Genomic DNA, 21938 nt, shown 5'->3' with positions numbered 1-21938 from the left:
AAGAACTAGAACAACGTTTCAAACGCCTATCGAGAGATGTCACCCCAAGCACAATTATTGTAAAATCATAACGATATTACTACTGCAGTCTACCAACGTTTAAGCGGTGCTTTTGCGCGTTATGAAAACCTACTTTTATTTTGAGGTAATTTATTTATGTATTCTTTTTTTTTTTACCTTGGTATCGATTTTTTGTATGTATAATTGTATATTTGGGCCGTGGATCCCTAATTGGGAACCGCTGATTTAAACTATTTACATGTGGAAATTTTTATCTACTCCACGAGAGTATTGGATATTTTTGACCCACACATCTCCAACAATACAAAAATATCGGTAATTGAAAAAATTCCAGTGCACACTGTTGAACAATGTGGCAGTTTATTCGGTAAATCACGCAGAAAATCTTTAAATAACTTATTTATTTCTGTTCATAATCCTACACATTAGCTGTATATCTTACAAATGAAGTAACGGAGTTTTTAATTTATATAGTGAGAGATGCATGCCTTGGAGAATGACAACGCTCTCTACCACATAAAGACGTTTTTTTCTGGACGTTTCCGAAATAGTTTCTTTTCTAGGCCTCTCTATCAAGATTCAAGATTTTGCTATTGTTTATTGAAGTACATGTTGCATTGCATTATCGGCAAATATATTTCTATAGAGCAGTAGTGCACAAAATTTTTAAAGCGTCACTCCCTTTTGACAAAAAAAAAAAAAAATATATATATATATATATATATCTCAATCAGCGATACCTACTCAGACCGGGATATTCCGATTTTTTGGCAGTAAATGTGCTGTCCCGAAAGCACTTTTCAGAGCGCTTGTTTTGACTTCCAAAGATATTCAATTTTTTTTAATATCATACAAATATTTACTTTTTTTTATGTATTCAGTGTCTCCTATGCAAGATACAAGTGTAGCGAGGTGTGTGGTCCTTGGTTTTCGTATACAGGGTTATTAAGAAAGAATCATCCGATTTCAAAATGATTCTACACTTGAAATCGACCATTAACAAAAATTTTTCATGAAACGTAGACACATTTCCCCTTCTCCCCCCGTATATTCACATACCACTTATCATTCTATTCTATTTTTAATTTTTAAGAAATATACAATTTTGAAATCGGGTGATTCTCTCCACGTCACCCTGTAAAATTCCTACTTGATATCATCCACCGCATGCCAAAAGCACGAGTGTACAAATTTTCCTTTTTTTATCAGCTGTTTGGATACCTTGTTTTGCTATCCAAGTTGTGGCTGAAACACGAATGTGTATCCCTATTAAAACACATGTTACAAAACACATTTTAGGAAAATAACTTCCATAGAGTAACATGGGTAGACTAAACGTTCGAACGTCATTTTCAAGTCTTTTTTTTGCAAGGACATTGCTCATTCGTGATTCTGGCTAATATATTGATTATTATACAAGTAGCACATTTGATAAAATTACATTGTAATTAGCTTAGTTGAATGAGGATATTCTTTAGATTTGACATATTTTTAAATTAAAATGAATTTATTATTTGGAAGTTTTTATTTTGTAGAATCTGGGGATCCCCCAGGGTGTAACGACCCACGGTTTGCGCACCACTGCTATAGGGCATTCATCATCAGAACCCCGAATTTAATATGATAGGGTCCCTGGACAAAACAGGAATTTGGGGCTCCTTGTGACTGAGGCTTGAGATGTTCGGTTAGTCGGGGGATATTGAAACTTTGGAGCCCCCAAAATTACGAGGCAAAGGGCAAATGCCCTGCGAAAAATCGGACCGTTTTTGTTGTGATTGAGCTCAAATGAGAAAGTAAGACATTTCTACCTGAACAGTTTCAAATTATTTTAATACTTTACGACACGGTGCGTCCATCTTTGTCTAATAGGTGATCACGTACATAACTCGGTCCAGATTTGCATGTTTTGTCATTACCGTAACTAATCTGGAAATACAATTTTCCTCAGTGCATTCGTCAATATGAACATCTCAATGGGATTAATCGGTGATGAATAATGGTGGAAGATATCTCGCCAGCTGAACTATCGGTGATATCAACCGTATGAAAATGGTATGACGAACATCAATTACCGACGTAATCCTCGCGCATTTACGTTCTTCCCGATGTCGGATTATGTTCGGACAAATCGTTTGCTTCCTATAACAGTTTATCTGATCGATTGTAATGGTAATTTAGGGATGAATTTTGACGCCGTTTAAGTGGCAATCACAGAACCAATAAAGCGCCGTCATGAACTGCCGTTAAGCTGTGAGGGGACCGATCATAAAACTGGAACAGCGTCGTCACACATTTTAGAGACCGGATCATCATCTAAAACACCGATTATTATTAATATCGTCATATATTTTCTTATATTAGACTCAAGTAAATATTCAATGATAATCTTTAAGCTGCGCAATCCTGTTATTGAAGTATCAGGTCCGTATTAAATGGTGTACAACAAGAATTTTCTTCCTTTAGGAGAGTGTGGGTCCACTTCACTGGTTTGAAAACTGTCTCGGGATACCTCATTAAGTGACCCGGAGCAACGCCGCAGGTCACTTTAATGATCTGTGAATGTTTCCGCGGGCCGCTGAAGTGATTTGTAACTGTGCTATGAGTCACTTAAGTTACCTGTAGTTACCGCGGACACCGCTTGAGTAATCTGGAATGATGTTATGCGTCACTTCAGTGTAATGCGGTCCAATTTAGTGCTCTGGAACTGTGATGCAGGTCATTTACGTAATTTGTGCCGTTGGTTATTTAAGTAATCTGTGAATATGCCTCAATCAGAGTGATCTATGAATATGCTTTAACCGTTGCAGCACGGTTTCTTCCATTTGAGGAGTGCGTACATTGTTCGGTCTTCCTGCATCACGCCGTGCTGGGTGAAAGGTCCTCACCTCCCGTAGCAGTCGATCGACCGTGGCGAAGGTAGTATGGTGCGGACAACTCCTCATCGGATATTGCTTTTGGTGCATCCGCTGTGCTGAGTGCCCATTGCCATCTGTTCGACCGTAAATCAGATGCATATCAGTGTATTCTTCGTAGTCAGCCATCACGATACTTATTGAAATAGACAACTAACTGCTACGCGTGGTTACTACCGCAATAGCGCTAATTTACGTCGTCCGCAGAGCGTGATGATGCTACCCCAGCGCTTGCGTTTCGCGACGCTGCTTACTTCAGATATGGTGAGAAAACCTACGAATGCATTCAGCGATCGACTCACATCCACCTTTCGCCTCCTCTGGCCTAAGAGCCTGCCTGGGGCGACAAACGATAGATGACGCCTTCATTTTCACACAAATCCACTGGTTGGAAATTGCAGTATGACGATATATGACCGGAGTTGGAGTGCGGTAAAGTAGTGCCTTTTTAAGGAAAGCTAAGTGTGGGGCACAAAAACTCATGTTTGCTCGGGGCCCTAACTAGCGAGAAACGGTCAGTGTATTTGTCTATATTAAATAAATATCGGGAGATAAAACTTGACGAAGGCTCTCCATGGGAAATGGAAATATTTTTGCTCTTTGAAAGTGATAGCACCATTTGCTTTCCACTACAATTACGTGTATTGATTATGCTAGGGATCATTTTCGGAAGCATGTTGTTTTGGGTTCGTTTTTCTTCTACTTATAGGACCAAGAATTTTTCGAAGAATATTGCTATATTAATAGTGCTCTTGCTTTCGACTTGCAATATCTCTCAGTATTATTTATCATAGACGTGGTTTTTAAACTTCTACGTTTTAAAAGCTTCTTGATTTCTCTCAAATACGTCACTGTAACCAGTAGAGAATGGTTAATTTCTACAATGTTCAAAGAAACGATTCTCTTTCCATCGATGATTCAACATTGATTTTTTACAATAATGATACACAAATATAAAGAATTTCATCGAAAGAGTTGTAACAAACAACGACATTTCACGAAAATCCCCGGTCAAAACGATGGCTTTCGTGAATTTTAGGTGTGACTAAAAATGTTTTTTAACATTACTTCCATTCGAACACCGTCCGCAACTCCAGGCATTTTTCCTAATCTTATATCTTCATATTTTATTTAATACGTCAAATGATGAACCTTTCAAAGTAACGAAGATGATTTAGAGAGCAGGGTCTTCAACCTGTGGCTCACGGGCCAAATGTGGCCCTCTCAGCTTTATGCTGTGACCCCCGACCATTTTTCAAAAATAGCTGCTTTATACATACCAGAACGATTGAATAAACAAAAATTATTAGTTAAAGAGCTCTGGCATTTGTACTGCTGTATTTAGAATCGTGGAATACTTTGCAGATTTTCAATAGTAATGCCGTGCATTTGAAACATTAAAATGGCCGCGTAACGAATTCGGAAACCCTGAACCAAAACAGTCTTTGAGACCTATGCTTTTATATAGGGTGCATAGCATTTCGAGAGGTGAAATTCGGCAACATAATTACAGAATTTACAGAACCAATGAAAAGCACATTAATGAAAGAAATAATTAATGAAAAAATATTTAAATAATTAGTTACTGAAAGAAATCATTGCAGAACTATTGATAGAAATAATTTTAAAATTGTCAAGAGTAAGTCTGTGTGCTCAGATGGCAAAATGTAATAAGTCACTTTTTGAAAATTTCACGAGGACAAGTTTGTAAACAATATTTTGCAAAAATTTGATGATGGCGCTTTTTGAGTTATTTCAATTTGCCTTCGTTGGTTTCTCATAAACCGAAAGAGATGGACGAAATTTTGTCACCTTTCAAAATTTTGACGAACGAAACACCAGAATGCGAACAACTCAATTTTTTGGGAAAAGTGACTTGTGGCATTTGGCCATTCAACAACAGAACTTTAGTATTGCCAAGAGTAGTTTCAGAATTGGCAAAAGCAGTTTCAAAATTGGCAAAAGTAGTTTCAGAATTGTCAAGAGTAATTTCAGATTTGTCAATAGTAATTTCAGATTTGTCAATAGTAATTTCAGATTTGTCAAGAGTAATTTCATAAATGGCAAGAGCAATTTCATAAATGTCAAGAGTAATTTCATAAATGTCAAGAGTTATTTCATAAATGTCAAGAGTAATTTCATAAATGTCAAGAGTAATTTCAGAATTGTTAAAAACAATTTTAGAATTGTCATGAGTAATTTCAGAATTGACAAAAAAAAGTAATTTATTCACAACTATTAAAAGTAAAAACTCATGAAAAAATTAAAATTTTTTGCAAAAAATAATTTTATAATTTATAAGAATTTAAAATTAGTGGAAAAATATTTTCAGAGTTACCGGGCAAAATTATAAATTTTGTAAAAGAAGCAATCGATTAAAAATTATTAATCAATTGATCAATGAAAAGAAGTTATTTGCAAACAAATGAAAAGTTATTTGCAAACAAATGAAAAGTTATTTGCAAACAAATGAAAAGTTATTTGCAAACAAATGAAAAGTTATTTGCAAACAAATGAAAAGTTATTTGCAAACAAATGAAAAGTTATTTGCAAACAAATGAAAAGTTATTTGCAAACAAATGAAAATTCATATTCAAATAAATAAATAAATTCAGAGTAAATAAATGTGTTCAATATATTTGGAGAATCTGGTTTAACAACCGAGAATACTTCGGTACGACAGAGTGGCCCGCGCCGCGGGCTTCATGGGAAGTTTGATTTAGCCCGCAATGCCATACTAACGTTAAAGACCCCTGACACTTTTTTTCAGCATTTATTGCTGCATTTATGTGTGGTTACCTATTCTTACACAAGTGTTAAAGCAAAGAGCTCTTGCTACAAGCCGTAGAAAATACTTGGAATAAGTACTGTGCAATTCTCGGAAGCGTTCCGATGGATGCCAAGAATCAGGAATGCAGAGTGGAAAGAGGAAAAGTACAGTTTCTCGATGAAGTAGATTGTCCATTACCACCTAAGCGTCCAACAGGGACATCGCTTTTAATGACCTCCTGCGATTTGTAGCCTTAACTCTTGAATTATTCTGATGAGCGTAGCCTAACGATCCTCTCTTCTGACTATTATATCTTTTGAAGATGAGATCATTTGTAGCATATGCATTGTCGACAACGTACAAAGAGAATACACAGGGTGGACGAGAAGTCCCGCGCAACTATTAAATATTGATAATAAATCAACCAATTGACATAAAAAAGGTGCAGCTTGCACTAAATACGTATGAAGCGGTATGGAAAAGGGTATTTTTTTTTTGATAAATTTAAAATAAAAGTTCAAATTTAAGTCACAGGTGGTGCTGTAAAACAGAAAACTCGACTTTACACATAAAATTCAAACAGTGAATAATTGATGTTTATGACAATTTGAGTTACATAAATTTATCACATTTCAATATGAACGAATTTTGTAGCTCTGGCTACACCCAAACAGGTGAAAGGGTTCTCATGGTGAGTATGGTAGTTTTATGTAATTCTCAAATTGTCATAAACATTAATTACGCGCTGTTTGTGTTCATTTCATGTTATGTCGAGTTTTTTTTTTGTTTTACAGCTCCACCTGGGAGTGAAATTATATTTTATTAAATTTATCACACATATAAAACTCTAGGAAATGAGTATGTGTCAGTGCGTACCGCAATTTTTTATATCAATTGGTTGATGTGTATTTAACGTTTAAAATTTGTTCAGGACATCACATCCACACCCTGTATATATCGCTTGATTGTTCCGTGAGATTAATCTTCAAGTGACCGAATGCAAGGCTTAAAAATTTATAAAAATATTTTTAGAACCGAAATGGTATGCACTTATCCTGTTTCATAAGTAATACAGGTTAATAACGGGTTATGACTAATTGGCTACCTGCTAGATTACATATCCTGTGTAATCTGGAGAGAGAGAGTAGAAGGGATTCTTGAAAATATTATAAAAATCATCGATTGTTGTGCTTTAGCAACCACATTGCCTTTACTGTAGGTAGCTCTACGAAGATGAAGAAGAGGAGAGATCAATGCTCGATACTTCGCATCAGATACTTTACCACACACCAACTCCAGTCACATCGCCACACGGTAATTTCCAACCGGAAGAGTTGGAAGAAGAACGAAGGCGCCATCTATAGGTGGTCGCCCCAGGGTCGGTGAGTAAAAAACTTGTTTGTGGTGTTGCCACAATTTATATATATATATAATATTTTTTTGTTGCCTTTTCGTCTGAGGCGACAACGTTTTGTTGTTTATAATGAAACTTTCCGGATACACCCATCGTTCGGGAACGCTTCGATATCTATCTGAGATGGGAAGCGGGGTGTGTCCGGTCTTCAAAGGTCAAAGATCTTTCCACGAGGAGAAAATAAACAAATTATACATGCTGGGGAAGGCACCATATTCCTGCTCTCCTGTAACTTTTGTTTTATTTTAGGTTGTTCATATTGTAAATAAATTATTGTTATGCTATTCAATCAAATGTTTCACATATTATAGTTAGACTCAAAAAGCCAGTTCTCTTAACTATAGTTCTTCCCCCAGAACGAAGTCGTGGACTGTACTTCGCATCAACTAACAAGGGAAACCATCTGTTTATATACACCAATTAAGGAACTTGAATGAAGTTGGTAATATTTCACACGCGTAACCAGTAACTTGAAGTTTAACGATTCCATCCGGCTTGCTTCTAACATTTTGAAACGAATACAGTCGACACTCGTTTTTACGAACTCGTACGCGGACTTGATAATTAGTTCGTGAATTTGAAAGCTGGTAAATGGGAGAGGCTTATCCGAGGATGATTGCACTCTTCGCTATTCATACGAAGGTTTTCAACAACTGGCTGATGCGAAGATGAACTTAAGAAAGAGAGAAAATTCATCAGCTAGATGTTGAAAACCTTCGTATGGATAGGGAAGAGTGACATCATCCTCGGATGAGTCGCAGTCTGGTGGCAAGTGTGAGCTTTGGTCCGAGTTAGGTCCGGCCGTCCATGTACGGTCCCATTCAGTGCACACGAGCTGTATAAGGAAGGATTGAAATTCATTGCCCGTGTAGTCCGGTCACCCGGCGAGTGAGAGAACGTAGGTTCGATTCCCAGCAAGGGCAATTGTGTGTGAATTTTCTCTCTAAATTCATTCATTCAACTGAATTCATCTGCGTCTCATCCAACTGTTGAAAACCTTCTTAATTAATTCTGAATTTTCATCTCTCATTTCCGGAATTTTTTTATACCGTCAATTCTAAATTTTCATCAACTACGGAATTATTAGTTTCATTAACTCGTAATTTTCACGAGTTATGGAATTATTTCTTTCATTAATTCTGAATTTTTACTAATTCTGGAATTGATCTCATTGATTCTGCAATTAGTTTTTTAATCGATTCTGCAATTATTTCATTCATCGATTGTGGAATTATTTCATTTTTTTTATTCTGCAATTATTTCATTTGTTTATTCGGCAATTACTTCATTTGTCTATTCTGGAATTATTTCTTTCATTGATTCTGGAATTATTTCTTTCATTGATTCTGAAATTATTTCTTTCATTAAACCTAAAATTTCGTCAAGTCCAGATTTTTTCCCTTCCTTTAATTCTGAATTTTCATCAACTCTATTTCTTTCATCAATGCCTGAATTACTACTTTTAATGGTCCTAAATTTTTATTGGTGCTGTAATTATTTGTTTCAATCACTTTTTATTCAGCATTTGAAATTGTCATTGGTTTCGGGAAAATTCTTTTTTTTTTCATTTGTTCAAAATGACCTTCAGATTACCTTCAATTTTTTGTATGGATATTTCTCAGCATTCCCGACATTCTAAATATTGTATGACCCTTCCCCACAAAATGTATAAAATCAAGTCAAAGCGGGGTTTTAAACATTTTCATTGCTCAGAAATTATTGAGGAACATCTGACCCTCACTATTATTTTCTCATAGGACCCAACATCTGGCAATGGTGGTCCTACATTAATTTTTGAAAAGAGGACCACGTTTATGTCCTTTAGCTCACCCTATTTAATGATAACAACAAGTAATATTTTGTATATTCACTTTATATTCCCGTTTGAAAAAAAACAAAACCATTCTAATTATCAGCTCAATTTATCATATGTCTGTAGTACGAATACGAATAATTACAATGTTCTTTCAGCATAAACGTCATAGCTATCTGTCGATAGATATGGCTAAACCTTTTTATCCCTGCTTATTACAACACATTTCTAATTAGTAGTGGAAAAGAAATAATTATTTTTTGATTACAATAAGCAGCGAAGCGGTTGCTACGCTTCGCCTCTTGACGCGCATACATCGAAAAAGAAGACAATTTTCATTTTGTGCATTTTTCTCTTTGCACAATGACTTGAAATTTACGCCCATAGCTTTTCTAGATTAGATATCCAATATCCAAGAAATCATTATCGCTTTTTCTTTTGTATACATATCTTCCAAGGGTAAAAGATAAAAACGTCCTAACACTTCTTCGGTTTCGTACTTCTTTTGTGTGTTTGTGTTTAGCTTGCGATTGATAAGGTTTATGTATTCATTGTGCTGTGTGAGTACACGTAATATCCAATACCACTGTGTTACTGGATTGATATACATATCTACAGCATATTAATAAGGTGAGTCACATATTAGCTCAGATATACGGTAGGTGACGCGCAAACTGTTACTCGTTGTAAATTGTAACGTAAAGAATAAATAATGCCAACCCTAGAATGAGACCCATATTATAGATCATCGTTTTTCGATTATACTGGTAATGAAATAATTCGTTATGTTAGCCAATTGGTTAAATTGGTGAAAATCATTTTGTATACAAGGTGACCGGACAGTGTCGCTTTAACGCATGGGTCCGATCGGGGGCGGCCCAGGGAACTTCAGCTCAGATGGGGCCCTCATGGAAATTAAATCTCGTTAAAATTTTTGGTAGTATGCATGTAAACTGGAAGGCATTCGCTTTTATAGCTGAAGGGTTTCGAACAATCACTCTGCCGTTGGGGACTAATGCTTTTTAAACGGCCATGCTGGGTTAGAGGTATCCAAATGTTATAGGGAGAGAATCACCCATGAATACCAATACATTTAAGCTGCATTGAAGAGAACAACTCCTGAAGATAATTTTTGTAGGTGAATAATGTTTAATGTGAGAGAGAGCATCCATGGTGTCTCTGGAGATACCCGGTGTTCGATCTCTTGTCAAGTGTTTGATAACATTTGAGGTGTTATTAATCGCTGAAGACACTGTTTCAAATCAGTTCTCACACGGTTTTAACACGCGTCACTGATTTAAATTTGTTTAGCATAATCACGCACTGAATATTATGTTGTGGCGTCAACATGACACAACAAGCACTAAACCGACCATGAACATCGTAAATAATCCTCCGAGAAACTTCTGATGAACTGTTGCAAGTCGGAACGTTCTATGTATGTATGCTAAATGTATATATGTGTCATGTCCCATCGTCAATTTTCTTCTTAGGAATGTCTGTAATGTGATCTAAAAGTGTTGCCACATCTTCCTTTTAAATTCAGAAGCAAACAACTTGGTGGGTTATTTTGCTTATTTTACGTATCATGCGTGAATTTTAAAGGTTGTAGTCCTGATTGTGCTCTCCCCGTTAAGACGCTTTTTTTAGAAGGAAAGGGAGGTTGGCTCGCAAAGTTGCAAAATCGCAGTGAACAAATTGCAACCGACCACGATGGCCCCACGCTGATAGTTTGGGCAACTGCTGCGAAAAGCGTCACGGAATAGCTGTTTACAGTACGCATACGGGACCTTGGAAGTAAATTTGGAACAACCTCCTATCGATAGCATAGCATTTTCATAACTAAGCAATTCTCTCAATTTCTTGTTGAGAATGTTGTGTTATTACCTCTTCATGTTTGAATAATATAAATTTCTTTTATAAAAAGTATGTAAATCCGTACTGTTAGTACATTTTAACTGAAAAAGCACAATAACAACAATTTAGTTAAGTAGAGTGGATTTTTTAACTATTTAAAAAATACTGGCTCTCCCATAAATTCGTATAGTGTTTGAAAATTCATAAGAATTGAATGGATTTGTATGTTAGAATGCAGTTTGCGAAAAAATTCTTCTCAGGAAGTTTGGTTTCTTTTCTTTTGTACAGAAAAAAATGTAATTCAAATTTTCGTCTGTTGAGGGCGATGCACGAAAGAAAATCACTGGAATATGCAAATCAGAGCCCTATAAAATTAACGGTTTATTTCTGAAAATTCCCTGTTACTAACACTTGCATAAGGTTTTTATTGTGATGTTGACAGTGGTGGATTATTGCTGTGACTCCGACTACTGGTAAAATTGTTATACATCAGCCACGAAGCCACGAATCACCGGCTGACGCTTTATGAACGTTTCCGAAAGACGAGATCGAAGATGGAGATTTCTACTGAATTATGTGTTTTGCTTTTCTGCTGCGCTCTCTATCGACAGAAATTTGATAATTACTTTTTGCACTAAGAGAAAATTACTTCGTGAGAATGTCTTTTTCACAAACTACATATTTAATTTGTACTAATTTCTTTAATTTTTATAAATATTTAAACTATTTACGGATTCATGGGATAACCTGTATATTGTTTGAATTATTTTAATGTTATTTATATGAACAAATAAATAAAATAAAAACAAAAAATAGATCCCATTCGTTCTAGACTCTCATAAAAATACCTGAAGGCACATTTTATAGAGAATAAATATAGCGTTTAATTCTAAAAAAATTATGAAATTTATGTAAAAATGAATGTTAAAAGACTAATGTAAAGAATAAATGAACGTGGAATTTACATTTTTATAACTTGTATAATAGTATATAAGGCGTATGTAAGACGGCGAAAAAAGTGGGGGGGGGGAATAGTGGAGGTGCATATATTACTGTTTGGAAGGGGGAATCCCCCTCCATAAGGACCTTAGGTATCAAGGCACAGTCTGGGTTCACTTGAATACGGACACAAATGTTTCGGCCCCAGACTTGTCCGAACAGTTGCCCTCGACCTGCGCTGTGCCTGGTAACACTGTGTATGTCGGTGAGCCTCTAGATTTTTTCGAACCAGCCTCTTCTGGTTCTAAAATCTCCAAGTACACTAGCAATTGTCCCAGGCATTTTTTAATATGATCGGCATACAACAGTCTGTTCATCTCTGTTTCGTTATGACATTCGCACCTTTCGCTACATTAGCCTCCTTTATTGCTTCCTTTTTCTCCACAATGGAACTTATCGTGGAAAGCGATTTCCCGTACATGCGGCCGATTTCAGCGATCTTGATACCACTCTCGTATTTTTCAATGATTTCCTTCTTTGACTTGACGTCTTCTTGACCTTCTGTGATTGGATGTGGGGCATAGAAATCGCCTTCTACCTCTTCTCTTACTTGCCCCACAAGTCTTCTCCACACTTCTTTTGAAATCCCAAGATGCGGTCTCTGGCTCTTATGTGCCACTGGGCGCACGTGCAATTTTTCTCCCTTGCCATTGGGTTCAGCTATCCATTTTAGTCAAAATGGCTTGTACGTTACATCCAGTTCATAGCTGTCTTCATGGGGGACAATGGCGCGAGTGATTCCGTGCTTACGAGCAGAGGGGAGGGGCACTGCTATTAATCTTTGCTAACGTTTTCCGACACAACCTTGCCTATTTTGAGGTAACGGAAGTAAATTGCTTTGCATCAGTCTTGGATTGTCAGTGGTTCTATATTTATGAATCTATGGTGTTCCCGGCTTCCTTCTTCGAAAGTCTGCTGGCTCGAGAAACTTTCTTTGAGCCCCTGGAATTGTTTGGCTTGACGCTCGTGTTGATGCTCACATTAACGAGAAACAACGCCACACTGAGCAGGAGAACGAAAATTAACAGCTTTGGGCGAAATCCGAAGCAACATACGAAAACCGAGGCAAATTTTTCGCGGAAAAAATTGACGAAAACCGAAACCGACGACAACAGAAGCCAACGAAAACCGAGGTATTACTGTACCTCACAGTCGACTGACAATTTTAAAAAACTGGGATAGCAAGAAAATTGTGACAGATATTAAAGTCATTCTTACAGTATATAAATGCGCGAAGTCAGGAATTTCAGCTACATTATTCATGTTGCAAGGGGATATATAGTTATTGAAGTAAAAAAAAACTTTTTATTATACGGACACTCTGTGCTCAGAAACCAAATGACAAGTTGTTGCTCTTTCTCTCCTGATGCCAACAAAACATTTCATGTTTATAAATGCAATATTCGAAGATATTTGAATTCAAAAATCGGAAGACAGTTGGAAAGAACACAGCAAAAAGTAACAGACAATGCTTCTTTCTCAACTTTCCTCCAATTTTCACTTAATATGTGTCACCATTTTTCTGCTATCCCATTTTGAAAACCGTCAGTTGATTCTATGGCATTCTGTATGTAGCTGCATTTCTGGTACTCAAATTACACTAAAAAATACATAAAATTTAAAAAGATAAATTCTAAAATACACAAAAATATTACAAAACAAATTATGATATAATATGTGGTGGGATTTTGACTATGTAAGATATTTCATGGGTATTTAAATATACGTTTCATAATAGAGGGTTAGTCGATGTTTGATTGTTCTTTTATTTTTTGTTGAACGAATGTGAAAAGCGTTTTTCTTTTGTTTTTGCAGAATCATGTCGACTGAATCAGCAAATGTGAACGCGCAATATGAAAACTTCGACCCGAAAGGCTATAGAGAAAGAATCAATGATCGCGATGGTGGCAAGTTCCGTGAGGAAGAACTTTTTTGGTTTGAGAGCATGAAAAAAATATTTGACAATCGTAAGTAGCAAGCAATAAGCAGTTTTGAATTCAATGAAATTATGCGAAGAGACAAACTATAAATTCTAAATAAAAGTTAAATTTTAAAAATTGTGATTTCAAATATTGAAGTCAAACATTGAAATTAAAGGAATAGAAAAATAAAAGAAAGTACAAAAGTGTATCTATCGCACGTTTCGAAATTTAAAAGTAAGACCAATCGATCGTCGTATGAGATTGTAGTTTGAGTAAAGTGATTGTCATCATTGATTAAGCTCAAATGATCGTCCAAGGATGATGTCACTCTCCGCTATCCATACTATCTATACAACGGCTGGCTGATGCGAAGATATATTTTGGAAAGAGAGAATTCAGCAATAATCAATTAAAGAACAATAATTCAACTGATAATCTTTGTATGGATGGTGGACAGTGACATCACATCCTCGTATAAGTCACCATCTGGTGGCATTGTCAGCAATTGGGAGTTTGGCCTGAGTTACGTCTGACCTTCCATGTACAGTCCTGTTCAGTGCGCACGAGCTCCGAGGAAATATTGCGATATTCGTTGCCTTTGTAATCTAGTGGTCTTGGGCGTTCATCAGGAAAGTGAAAGGACGTGGGTTTGATTCCCCGCAGGGACAGTTGGATTTTTTCTCTCTTTCCAAAATATATCTTCCCATCAGCTAGCTGTTAATAACTTTTGTAAAATGATCGTGTCTTCAACAATTTAATATTAGAAAATCAGAAGTTCCATCTATATGGTATAATGAAAATATTTTAGAAACTGATAAAAATCTGAAGGATTTAGCATATTTAAATGCGTTTTGGGAAAAAGTTATTCTCACACACGGGAATTTGTTTCTTTTTTAGGTTTTTTTTGACCAGGAAAAAAAAAATTTCCGTCGGTAGACGGCGCTGCATGAAAACAAATCATGATTGAACCTGTGTGCGAACCTTTCTTCAATCTGTTCTTGTCTGAAACGTTCGTGAATTTTCAGCCAGAGATGCGGGGCTGAGATAAAATAACTTGACCAATAGCGCTTTATCCACCAGAGTCAATAATCATAATGAAAACATTATGTAAATGCGAGTAACAATAAAATTCAGAAATGAGCTATGAATCGTACACATTGCATAGGAATCTGATTTGCATATTTCCTGTGATTTGGTTTCGTGAAGCGCCCCCAAATTTTATTTTTACCACTTTCCATAAAATATTGATATTTCACTCTTTTTTAAGTGAAAATGGTTGAAATAACGTAGTTATGAGAGAGAGAGATGTAATTTTGCTAAGCACTTGGATCCTGGAGCTTTCAACTAATAACTAGAGTACTGTAATACTTGGCCTCATTATTAAACTTAAAAAAAAAGAATACGTCGTTAGAGTTTGGTTTATTTTTTGTGTGAATGAATGGAAAAATGGTTTATTTCAGTTATTATTATTTTCTTTTGTAAATAGATGAATGTAAAATTTTTGATTTGAGAAATGTTTTTGCGGACGAATGCAAACTTTCCGCTTTGAAAATTATTATAATTATTATTTTTTGTGAAATTAAAATTCTTTATTTGCGAATCTTCACGTATCTTCCCGCTATCAGTAACTATTGCTAACTACAGGGTGGGCGAAAAGTCTGTAGAAAGTTTAAAAATGAATAAAAACCGGGAAAATAATCGAAATAAAAAACTGTTTCCAGGGTTAGCATCGCTAGGTGACGGGAATTTTTTTGACAGGAAGAAAAACTCAGAAACAGCCGATAGGTGCTCTGGCTGGTACGAGTGACTTCGTTGAAAAATATGCAAATGAGATGGTTGTAAGAACTTGCGCTCCCTATCCACAACAGTTCACCGTTGTAAACCGTGTATGTGGACCTGCTGCACTCTGCCGTTGCTGGATTTGCGACTCGCCTGCAATGTGTTACACCCTGTGCTGGTGGAACAGATATTGCTGTAATAAACGATTCGGAGGTAATCTGTTCGTTACTTGCGTATCTTTTCTTTGACTTGTGTTGGTCAGCGCCACCCATCGGCTGTTTTCAAGTTATTTTTTCCCGTATTGAAAAAATTCCCGTGCCCTAGAGATGCTAACCCTGAAAACCGTTTTTTATTTCTGTTATTTTTCCGGTTCTCATGAATTTTTAAAGTTTCTACGGCCTTTTTGCTCACGCTGTATATAAGCAGAGGAGTGCTCGAGTGAAAATATTATCGATTTCAACAACAAATACACCGCATTACTGGTAAACACAAATGCACCGTTATTTATGCATAAATTAATTTTCAGCTTCCCTCCGTGGCGTGACGTTGTTAGACATCGGCAGTGGTCCAACAGTACATAACCTCATACCAGCTTGTGTTTACTACCCGCACATCGTATTGAGTGACTACGCCGAACCTAACTTGCACGAGCTGAAGAAATGGTTGAGCGGCGATACCGATGCATTAGACTGGAGTCGTCTCTTAACACTTGCTATCGAAGCCCAAGGACACGGGTACGTCTCAAATTCAGTTAATTTTAATGAATAAATTGGAAACTGAAAATGGGGGAAATGAAACTCCATTGTATTGATTTGAATTCGATATCCAAGTAACGCTATCCTCCACTTGATTAAATTAGTGGATCTCAAATTTTATCGGTAATTTAAATATTCGGTTGCCTACAGAGAACATTTCCGGTTCAAAATCGAGCTATTGATCCGTGATTGAACTTAAATAACCGACGGCGATTTTCTAAGAGCTCTGGATTATGTTTTAGAGGCATTAATTATACGACTGAATCATGATTTCCTAGTTTCTAAAATTCAGGGGTTTCAACCCTTTTTTAGCCGCGACCCAAAATCAATAACAAGATCAGCTTTGTGACCTACGGAACTGCTTGTTTTTGGAAAATGGGTGAAACCAAGTGGCGTAATAACTGTAATTGTAGCAAGACTGTGTAAGTGGATTTGTATGTCTTATCAAGGAAGCAAATGGTTTAATCAAGTTTGGGTCGTGATTGCTAAAATAACTCAAAATTATCTCGCTGTAAGTGTATTTGTACTACATTTCTCCGCAACCCTCACGAATCAAGTTTGGGTTGTGACACATAGCTCCCTGGGTGTAAGTGGATTCGTACGAATCTTCTCGGCACAGCCTCTGCGAATCAAATTTGGGTCGAAATCCACAGTTCAAGAATCCCTGGTTAGAAAATGTTTGGTACGATTCTACTCGGAAGCCCCCGCGAATCAACTTTGGGTAGTGACCCATAGCGCAAGAATCTCTGGCTTTAAATTTATTCATACTGCCCATTCTGGAAGCCCAGCGAATCATGTTTGGGTCACGACTCGTGATCCATACTTCAATAATCTCTGGCAGTAAGTGGGTTTTTGTGACCCATCTTGGAAGACTCTGTGAATCAAGATTAGGTCGTTACTCATAACTCATAAATTCCTGACTGTAAGTGGATTAGTAAACCAACTGATCTCTGAAATCCCTATGGTCACCTTTATGGTTGATATCACTGGTATGTAGGTGATGTGCTGACACGTCATGTGAATCAAGCTTGTGTCGTTACCCATTTCTGAAGAGCGTATGGCTTAGTGGATTTGGCTTTAGTGTATTCGTACAACTTTTCTCGGAATTCCCTGTGAATCCAGTTTCAGTTGATACGCATAGCTCAAGAATCCATGACTTTTAGTGGATTCATAAGATCCCTGTCGGGGAAGCCCATGCGAATCATTACCAATAACTCAAGAATCCCTGGATGTTATTGGATTTTAACGAAGCATCTTAAAAAATTTGCAATTTAATCTAAGTTAGCGTCGCGACCCCTAGGTTAAAAACCCCAGATATAATTTCATTTATTCTCTAGGGACATAGAAAAGAGACTGAAAGAAGCTCAGGATATTATCCGGAAGAACGTCAAGTCTGTGGTCCACTGCGACGTCCTGTCGAAACAGATTGTCCCGCCCGAATACGATCGTCCATATGACCTGGTGATGACTTCTCTGACTCTGGAAGCTGCTGCTCCCGATTATCAGACTTTCAAGCAATGCCTCAAGAACGTCAACCGTTTGGTGAAGATCGGAGGCCACTTGGTGATGAAGGGTCTCTTAGAAGGTTCTCCTTGGCGTTCCGGGGAGAAAGAATTCCCATATCTATCCCTAACAAAGCAGCAGATTCAGAGTGGACTGATAGAAGCTGGTTTCGATAACATCATGTGGTATACGATGATGAAAAAGGATCTTCAATACGAGTATGAATTCCAGTCGTGTTATTGCTTGAGCTGTCGCAAAAATGAAGAAATCAAACTGTAATGCCGTGTTTTTCTTAGTATAACCCATGAATAATACTTTCAAAAAATTTTAAATTATCACATATGCAGCTCTTTTTTTGATAAAGGTTGAAAAGAAATAAATATTTAAAAACAATTATTTGGAATTCTTCTGTGTAATATTAAATTGTGTTTTCTAGCGATTCTGAAATTACATCTTTCAGTAATTAGGAAATTATTTTTTTCAACAGTTCTGGAATAATTTCTGTCATTTATTCTTGAATTGTTTCTTTCATTAATTGTGAAATAGTTTCTTTCATTAATTGTGAAATAATTTCTTTCATTAATTGTGAAATAATTTCTTTCATTAATTGTGAAATAATTTCTTTCATTAATTGTGAAATAATTTCTTTCATTAATTGTGAAATAATTTCTTTCATTAATTCTGATGTAATTTCTTTCATTAATTCTGATGTAATTTCTTTCATTAATTCTGATGTAATTTCTTTCATTAATTCTGATGTAATTTCTTTCATTAATTCTGATGTAATTTCTTTCATTAATTCTGATGTAATTTCTTTCATTAATTCTGATGTAATTTCCTCCATTAATTCTGAAGTAATTTCTGTCATATATTTAAAATTTTTTTTCATTAATTTTAAAATGATTTCTTTCACCAATTCTGAAATTTTTAAGTTAACCAATTCCGAAGTCATTTGCTTAACTATTTCTGAAGTAATTTCTTTCATTATTTATTTTTGTCATATATTCTTGAATTGTTTCTTTCATTAATTGTGAAGTTATTTTCAAGTTGTTTCTTTCACTGATACTGAAGTTGTTCCTTTCAGTAATTTTTTATTTAACTGCGAATTTTCATAAATTCTGAAATTATTTCTTTCATTGATTTTGAGACTATTTTTTTTTTACTAATTACGGATTTCTCTGAAATTATTTCATTCACTAATCCTGAAATTATTTTCCTGCTTAATGGATTCAAACAAGCATTTCGGAAAATTATGTAATTGCGTATGCTTTCTTTATGCCACTGATATTTTCCTCCACAGATAAAGAAATTGAGTGCTCCAAAAAGTGTTTTGTTTATCCGACCCCACAGAGCAACAACTTCTTAAGACGACTCTGGCAATGTAAGCACATCATTAAAGGCAGTGAAATGTAGGCCTCATCGAGTTACTTTTAAAAAAAAATTTAATCACACACACGTTCATTATTTTGCTACATTAGAAGCAGCTTATTAGAATCACGGATAATATAAACATTTCATGGTATTTTTATTAAAACTGCAAAGTACGGAACGGACAAATGTCATAAGACATAAGAAAAATTCTTTCATAGATTTCAGGACATCAGTTTGTGTTATTAAATTTTTTTCGTACGTGTTACACATGACCACCATCGCAGGGTATAACACATTGCAGGCGAGTCGCAATTCCAGCAACGGCAGAGTGCAGCAGGTCCACATATACGGTTTACAACAGTGAACTGGTTGTGGATAGTTCTTATAACCGTCTCATTTGCATATTTTTCTACGATGTCGATCGTACCAGCACCATCTATTGGCTGTTTTTGAGTTTTTTTCCTGTTTTAAAAAACTCCCGTGACCTAGTGATGCTAACCCTGCAAACCGTTTTTAATTCGGTTATTTTTTCGGTTTTTATGAATTTTTAAAGTTTGTACGGACTTTTCCCCAACCTTTATTAATGTAAAACCGGGGTTTATTTTCGAGGAAACGTGGTAATTATCAATTGGTTATTGTGAACAGAAATCCCGATTCCCGACGTGATCACATTAAGCAGCATGAACTTCATTTCTGAAAAAGTAGTCAGCGGGCCACGGCAAAAAGCTCGTAGGCGCTCACATATGGTCCGTGGGCCATGCGATGAAAACCCCTTGCCGTAAACCGAAACAAATCCCCCTCCCCAACATGCTTTATAGGTTCCGTTTTAATAGCTCATTCACACGGCTGTCAATTTTTACACGGAGTCATTCGTATTTCATGAGATCTTCGTTTACTCGCGAGAAATATGCCAATGCATATATATCAGTTCATAAGAGAGATATATGTATGCATGGGGTGCTGCAGTGCTTTTAACAGCGTTAAAATGCATCCCCAAATTACCATTACAATTAGGAGATGACGAATGGCTAATGAGGTATGGTAAGAGGGGGGAGGGGGGTGAGAGGATGCGCAATCATCATTCGCCATCTGCGACGATTTACCTGGAGCAACGATTCTTGATTCGGTGAGAGGTATAATTAGAGAGAGAGAGGAATGCGCATTCCATCAGTTTCTATCCAATTAATGACAGCGATGGTTCTCTTTGAGAGTCGCCATTCATCATTATTTAACAACGAAACTCCCCATGTGAGTATGTCAATAGAATGATATTGCACCCAAATGAAATGTTAAAATAACAATAACAATGTACTATTAATATTTCATTTCCCTAACACATGGGTCATAATTTATTTCAAGAGTATTATAAATAAAACCTGATACATAATTGCTGATAAATCCACACAATAATTAAATTTTTCCTTGCACTGTATCATTTAATTTTTATACATGGTGTCCTAGAACTCTACCAACAAAATGAGACATGTCTACAAGTCAAGACAAACGCTTTTTCCAGTATGTGAACTGGGGTCACAAATGACTTTTTCGTTTAGCGTATTTTAACATGGAATTTGAGCAAAAAAGTCCCCAAACAACCCTGAGGGAAAAATACTCCCCCCCCTGTTGACTAGAAGAATGGGAGGGAGATTCTTTATTTATTTGCAATTGACCATGAATAGAGGGAAGAGATATTCCCGTTATTCCTCATGATGCAAGCAATGTCATATTCGGTGACATCTGGGATGGGGTAATGCGCGAATACTCCGAATACGTGGTTTGCGACTCTGTTCATCATTGGAAAAATCATTTGTCTTGACGTGTTAACCCTGTATCCATTCTCACATACATACCCTATCAGTGTGTGTCGAATACAGCTCGAGCACACATCAGTTTGTTTTATCGAAATTTTATTGTGTGCACGTAAAAGTCTCTTCTAAGACTTTAGGAACATATTCGTGCTTATTTTGTTATTAACATCCCGTTTACAACAGTGGTTCTCAATCATGTGTAATATGGCCCCTGGTGATACTGGGATACTTCAAGCGGGCCTCCGAAGAAAATGGAGAAAGGGGCCATGACAGGGGGTTTGGAGGGCTGCAGAGAGCTGAGAAGAAAAATTAAGGTGTGAAGAAATAAAAAAAGCTTTTATATTAGTGACTATACACTTACGGAATCCAACAAAACCACCCATAAAACCAGGGCCGTCTTAGGGCATGGACCCACCCGGGCCTGACTGCCTACATTTCGCCGTAGATTCCGTAGGATGAGGTTTTTCGCAGGCCTCAGGCTAGATTTTTCACAGACCCCTCCTCTATATTATATAATGGGAAAAACAAAAAATGATGAAAACAATATCAGGCCCCAGGCTGCAGCTCTGTTAGTACAACTCTTGTGAGGGGTCATGCCCGGGGTTTTTGTGTCCATAAATGAACCCACCTTATGATATTTCGTATATTACAATGAATTTTTTGAAAAAAAATATGAAATATGTAGCCCGTTTATTTCCGACTAAGTATAGGACTATCATAGCATCCCTTTGCCTGAGGGGGCCCCCATGATGTTGAGACGGTCCTGAATAGAACCCAGGCTAGTGGGGAGATCAATAAATTCTAGGCCAGTGGTCTGGAGACCAATCTTATTAGCAAAATTTTCGTTCCGTAAAAATTCACTGAAAAAATCATTTCAATACGTATAAAGGATTTTGCTTCTAGATGAGAGTTGAAAACTTCGGGTAAGACAGGGGAGCCACGAGAAAAAAATATGGTTCAAAGTGTACCACGGGCAAAAAGGTTAAGAAACACTGGTGACAATACCGGTTCTTC

The 21938-nt window shown here is 36.5% G+C and overlaps 1 protein-coding gene across 2 annotated transcripts; it reads left to right on the top strand.

Moving 5' to 3' along the window:
• Positions 1 to 9370: 9370 nt before the first annotated feature.
• Positions 9371 to 18881, top strand: LOC149069514 (nicotinamide N-methyltransferase-like). Of its 2 annotated transcripts, none has more exons than XM_089249851.1 (4): positions 9371 to 9560; positions 13602 to 13753; positions 16014 to 16221; positions 17580 to 18881. In XM_089249851.1, exons 2-4 carry the CDS (start codon positions 13606 to 13608, stop codon positions 18022 to 18024), a joined length of 801 nt encoding a protein of 266 aa, XP_089105977.1. In that variant the 5' UTR covers positions 9371 to 9560; positions 13602 to 13605; the 3' UTR covers positions 18025 to 18881. The 2 variants fall into 2 exon arrangements, with proteins under 2 accessions (XP_089105977.1, XP_089105978.1); XM_089249852.1 differs by lacking the exon at positions 9371 to 9560 and adding an exon at positions 9564 to 9697.
• Positions 18882 to 21938: the final 3057 nt, after the last annotated feature.

This window comes from Pholcus phalangioides, unplaced genomic scaffold, assembly GCF_987345545.1.
Source record: "Pholcus phalangioides strain wild (caught in Gottingen) unplaced genomic scaffold, Ppha-v1.0 ptg000022l_1, whole genome shotgun sequence".
NCBI classification, from domain to species: domain Eukaryota; kingdom Metazoa; phylum Arthropoda; class Arachnida; order Araneae; family Pholcidae; genus Pholcus; species Pholcus phalangioides.
Note: the sequence above shows the minus strand (reverse complement) of the source record. Positions and strands in the feature narration are given on the sequence as shown.

Bases quoted from the DNA above. Each gene is read 5' to 3' on its own strand.
- LOC149069514 (XM_089249851.1), top strand. From the start codon at position 13,606: ATGTCGACTGAATCAGCAAATGTGAACGCGCAATATGAAAACTTCGAC. The intron at 13,754-16,013 runs GTAAGTAGCAAG...ATTAATTTTCAG, and splicing joins GAAAAAAATATTTGACAATC to CTTCCCTCCGTGGCGTGACG. The intron at 16,222-17,579 runs GTACGTCTCAAA...TTTATTCTCTAG, and splicing joins ATCGAAGCCCAAGGACACGG to GGACATAGAAAAGAGACTGA.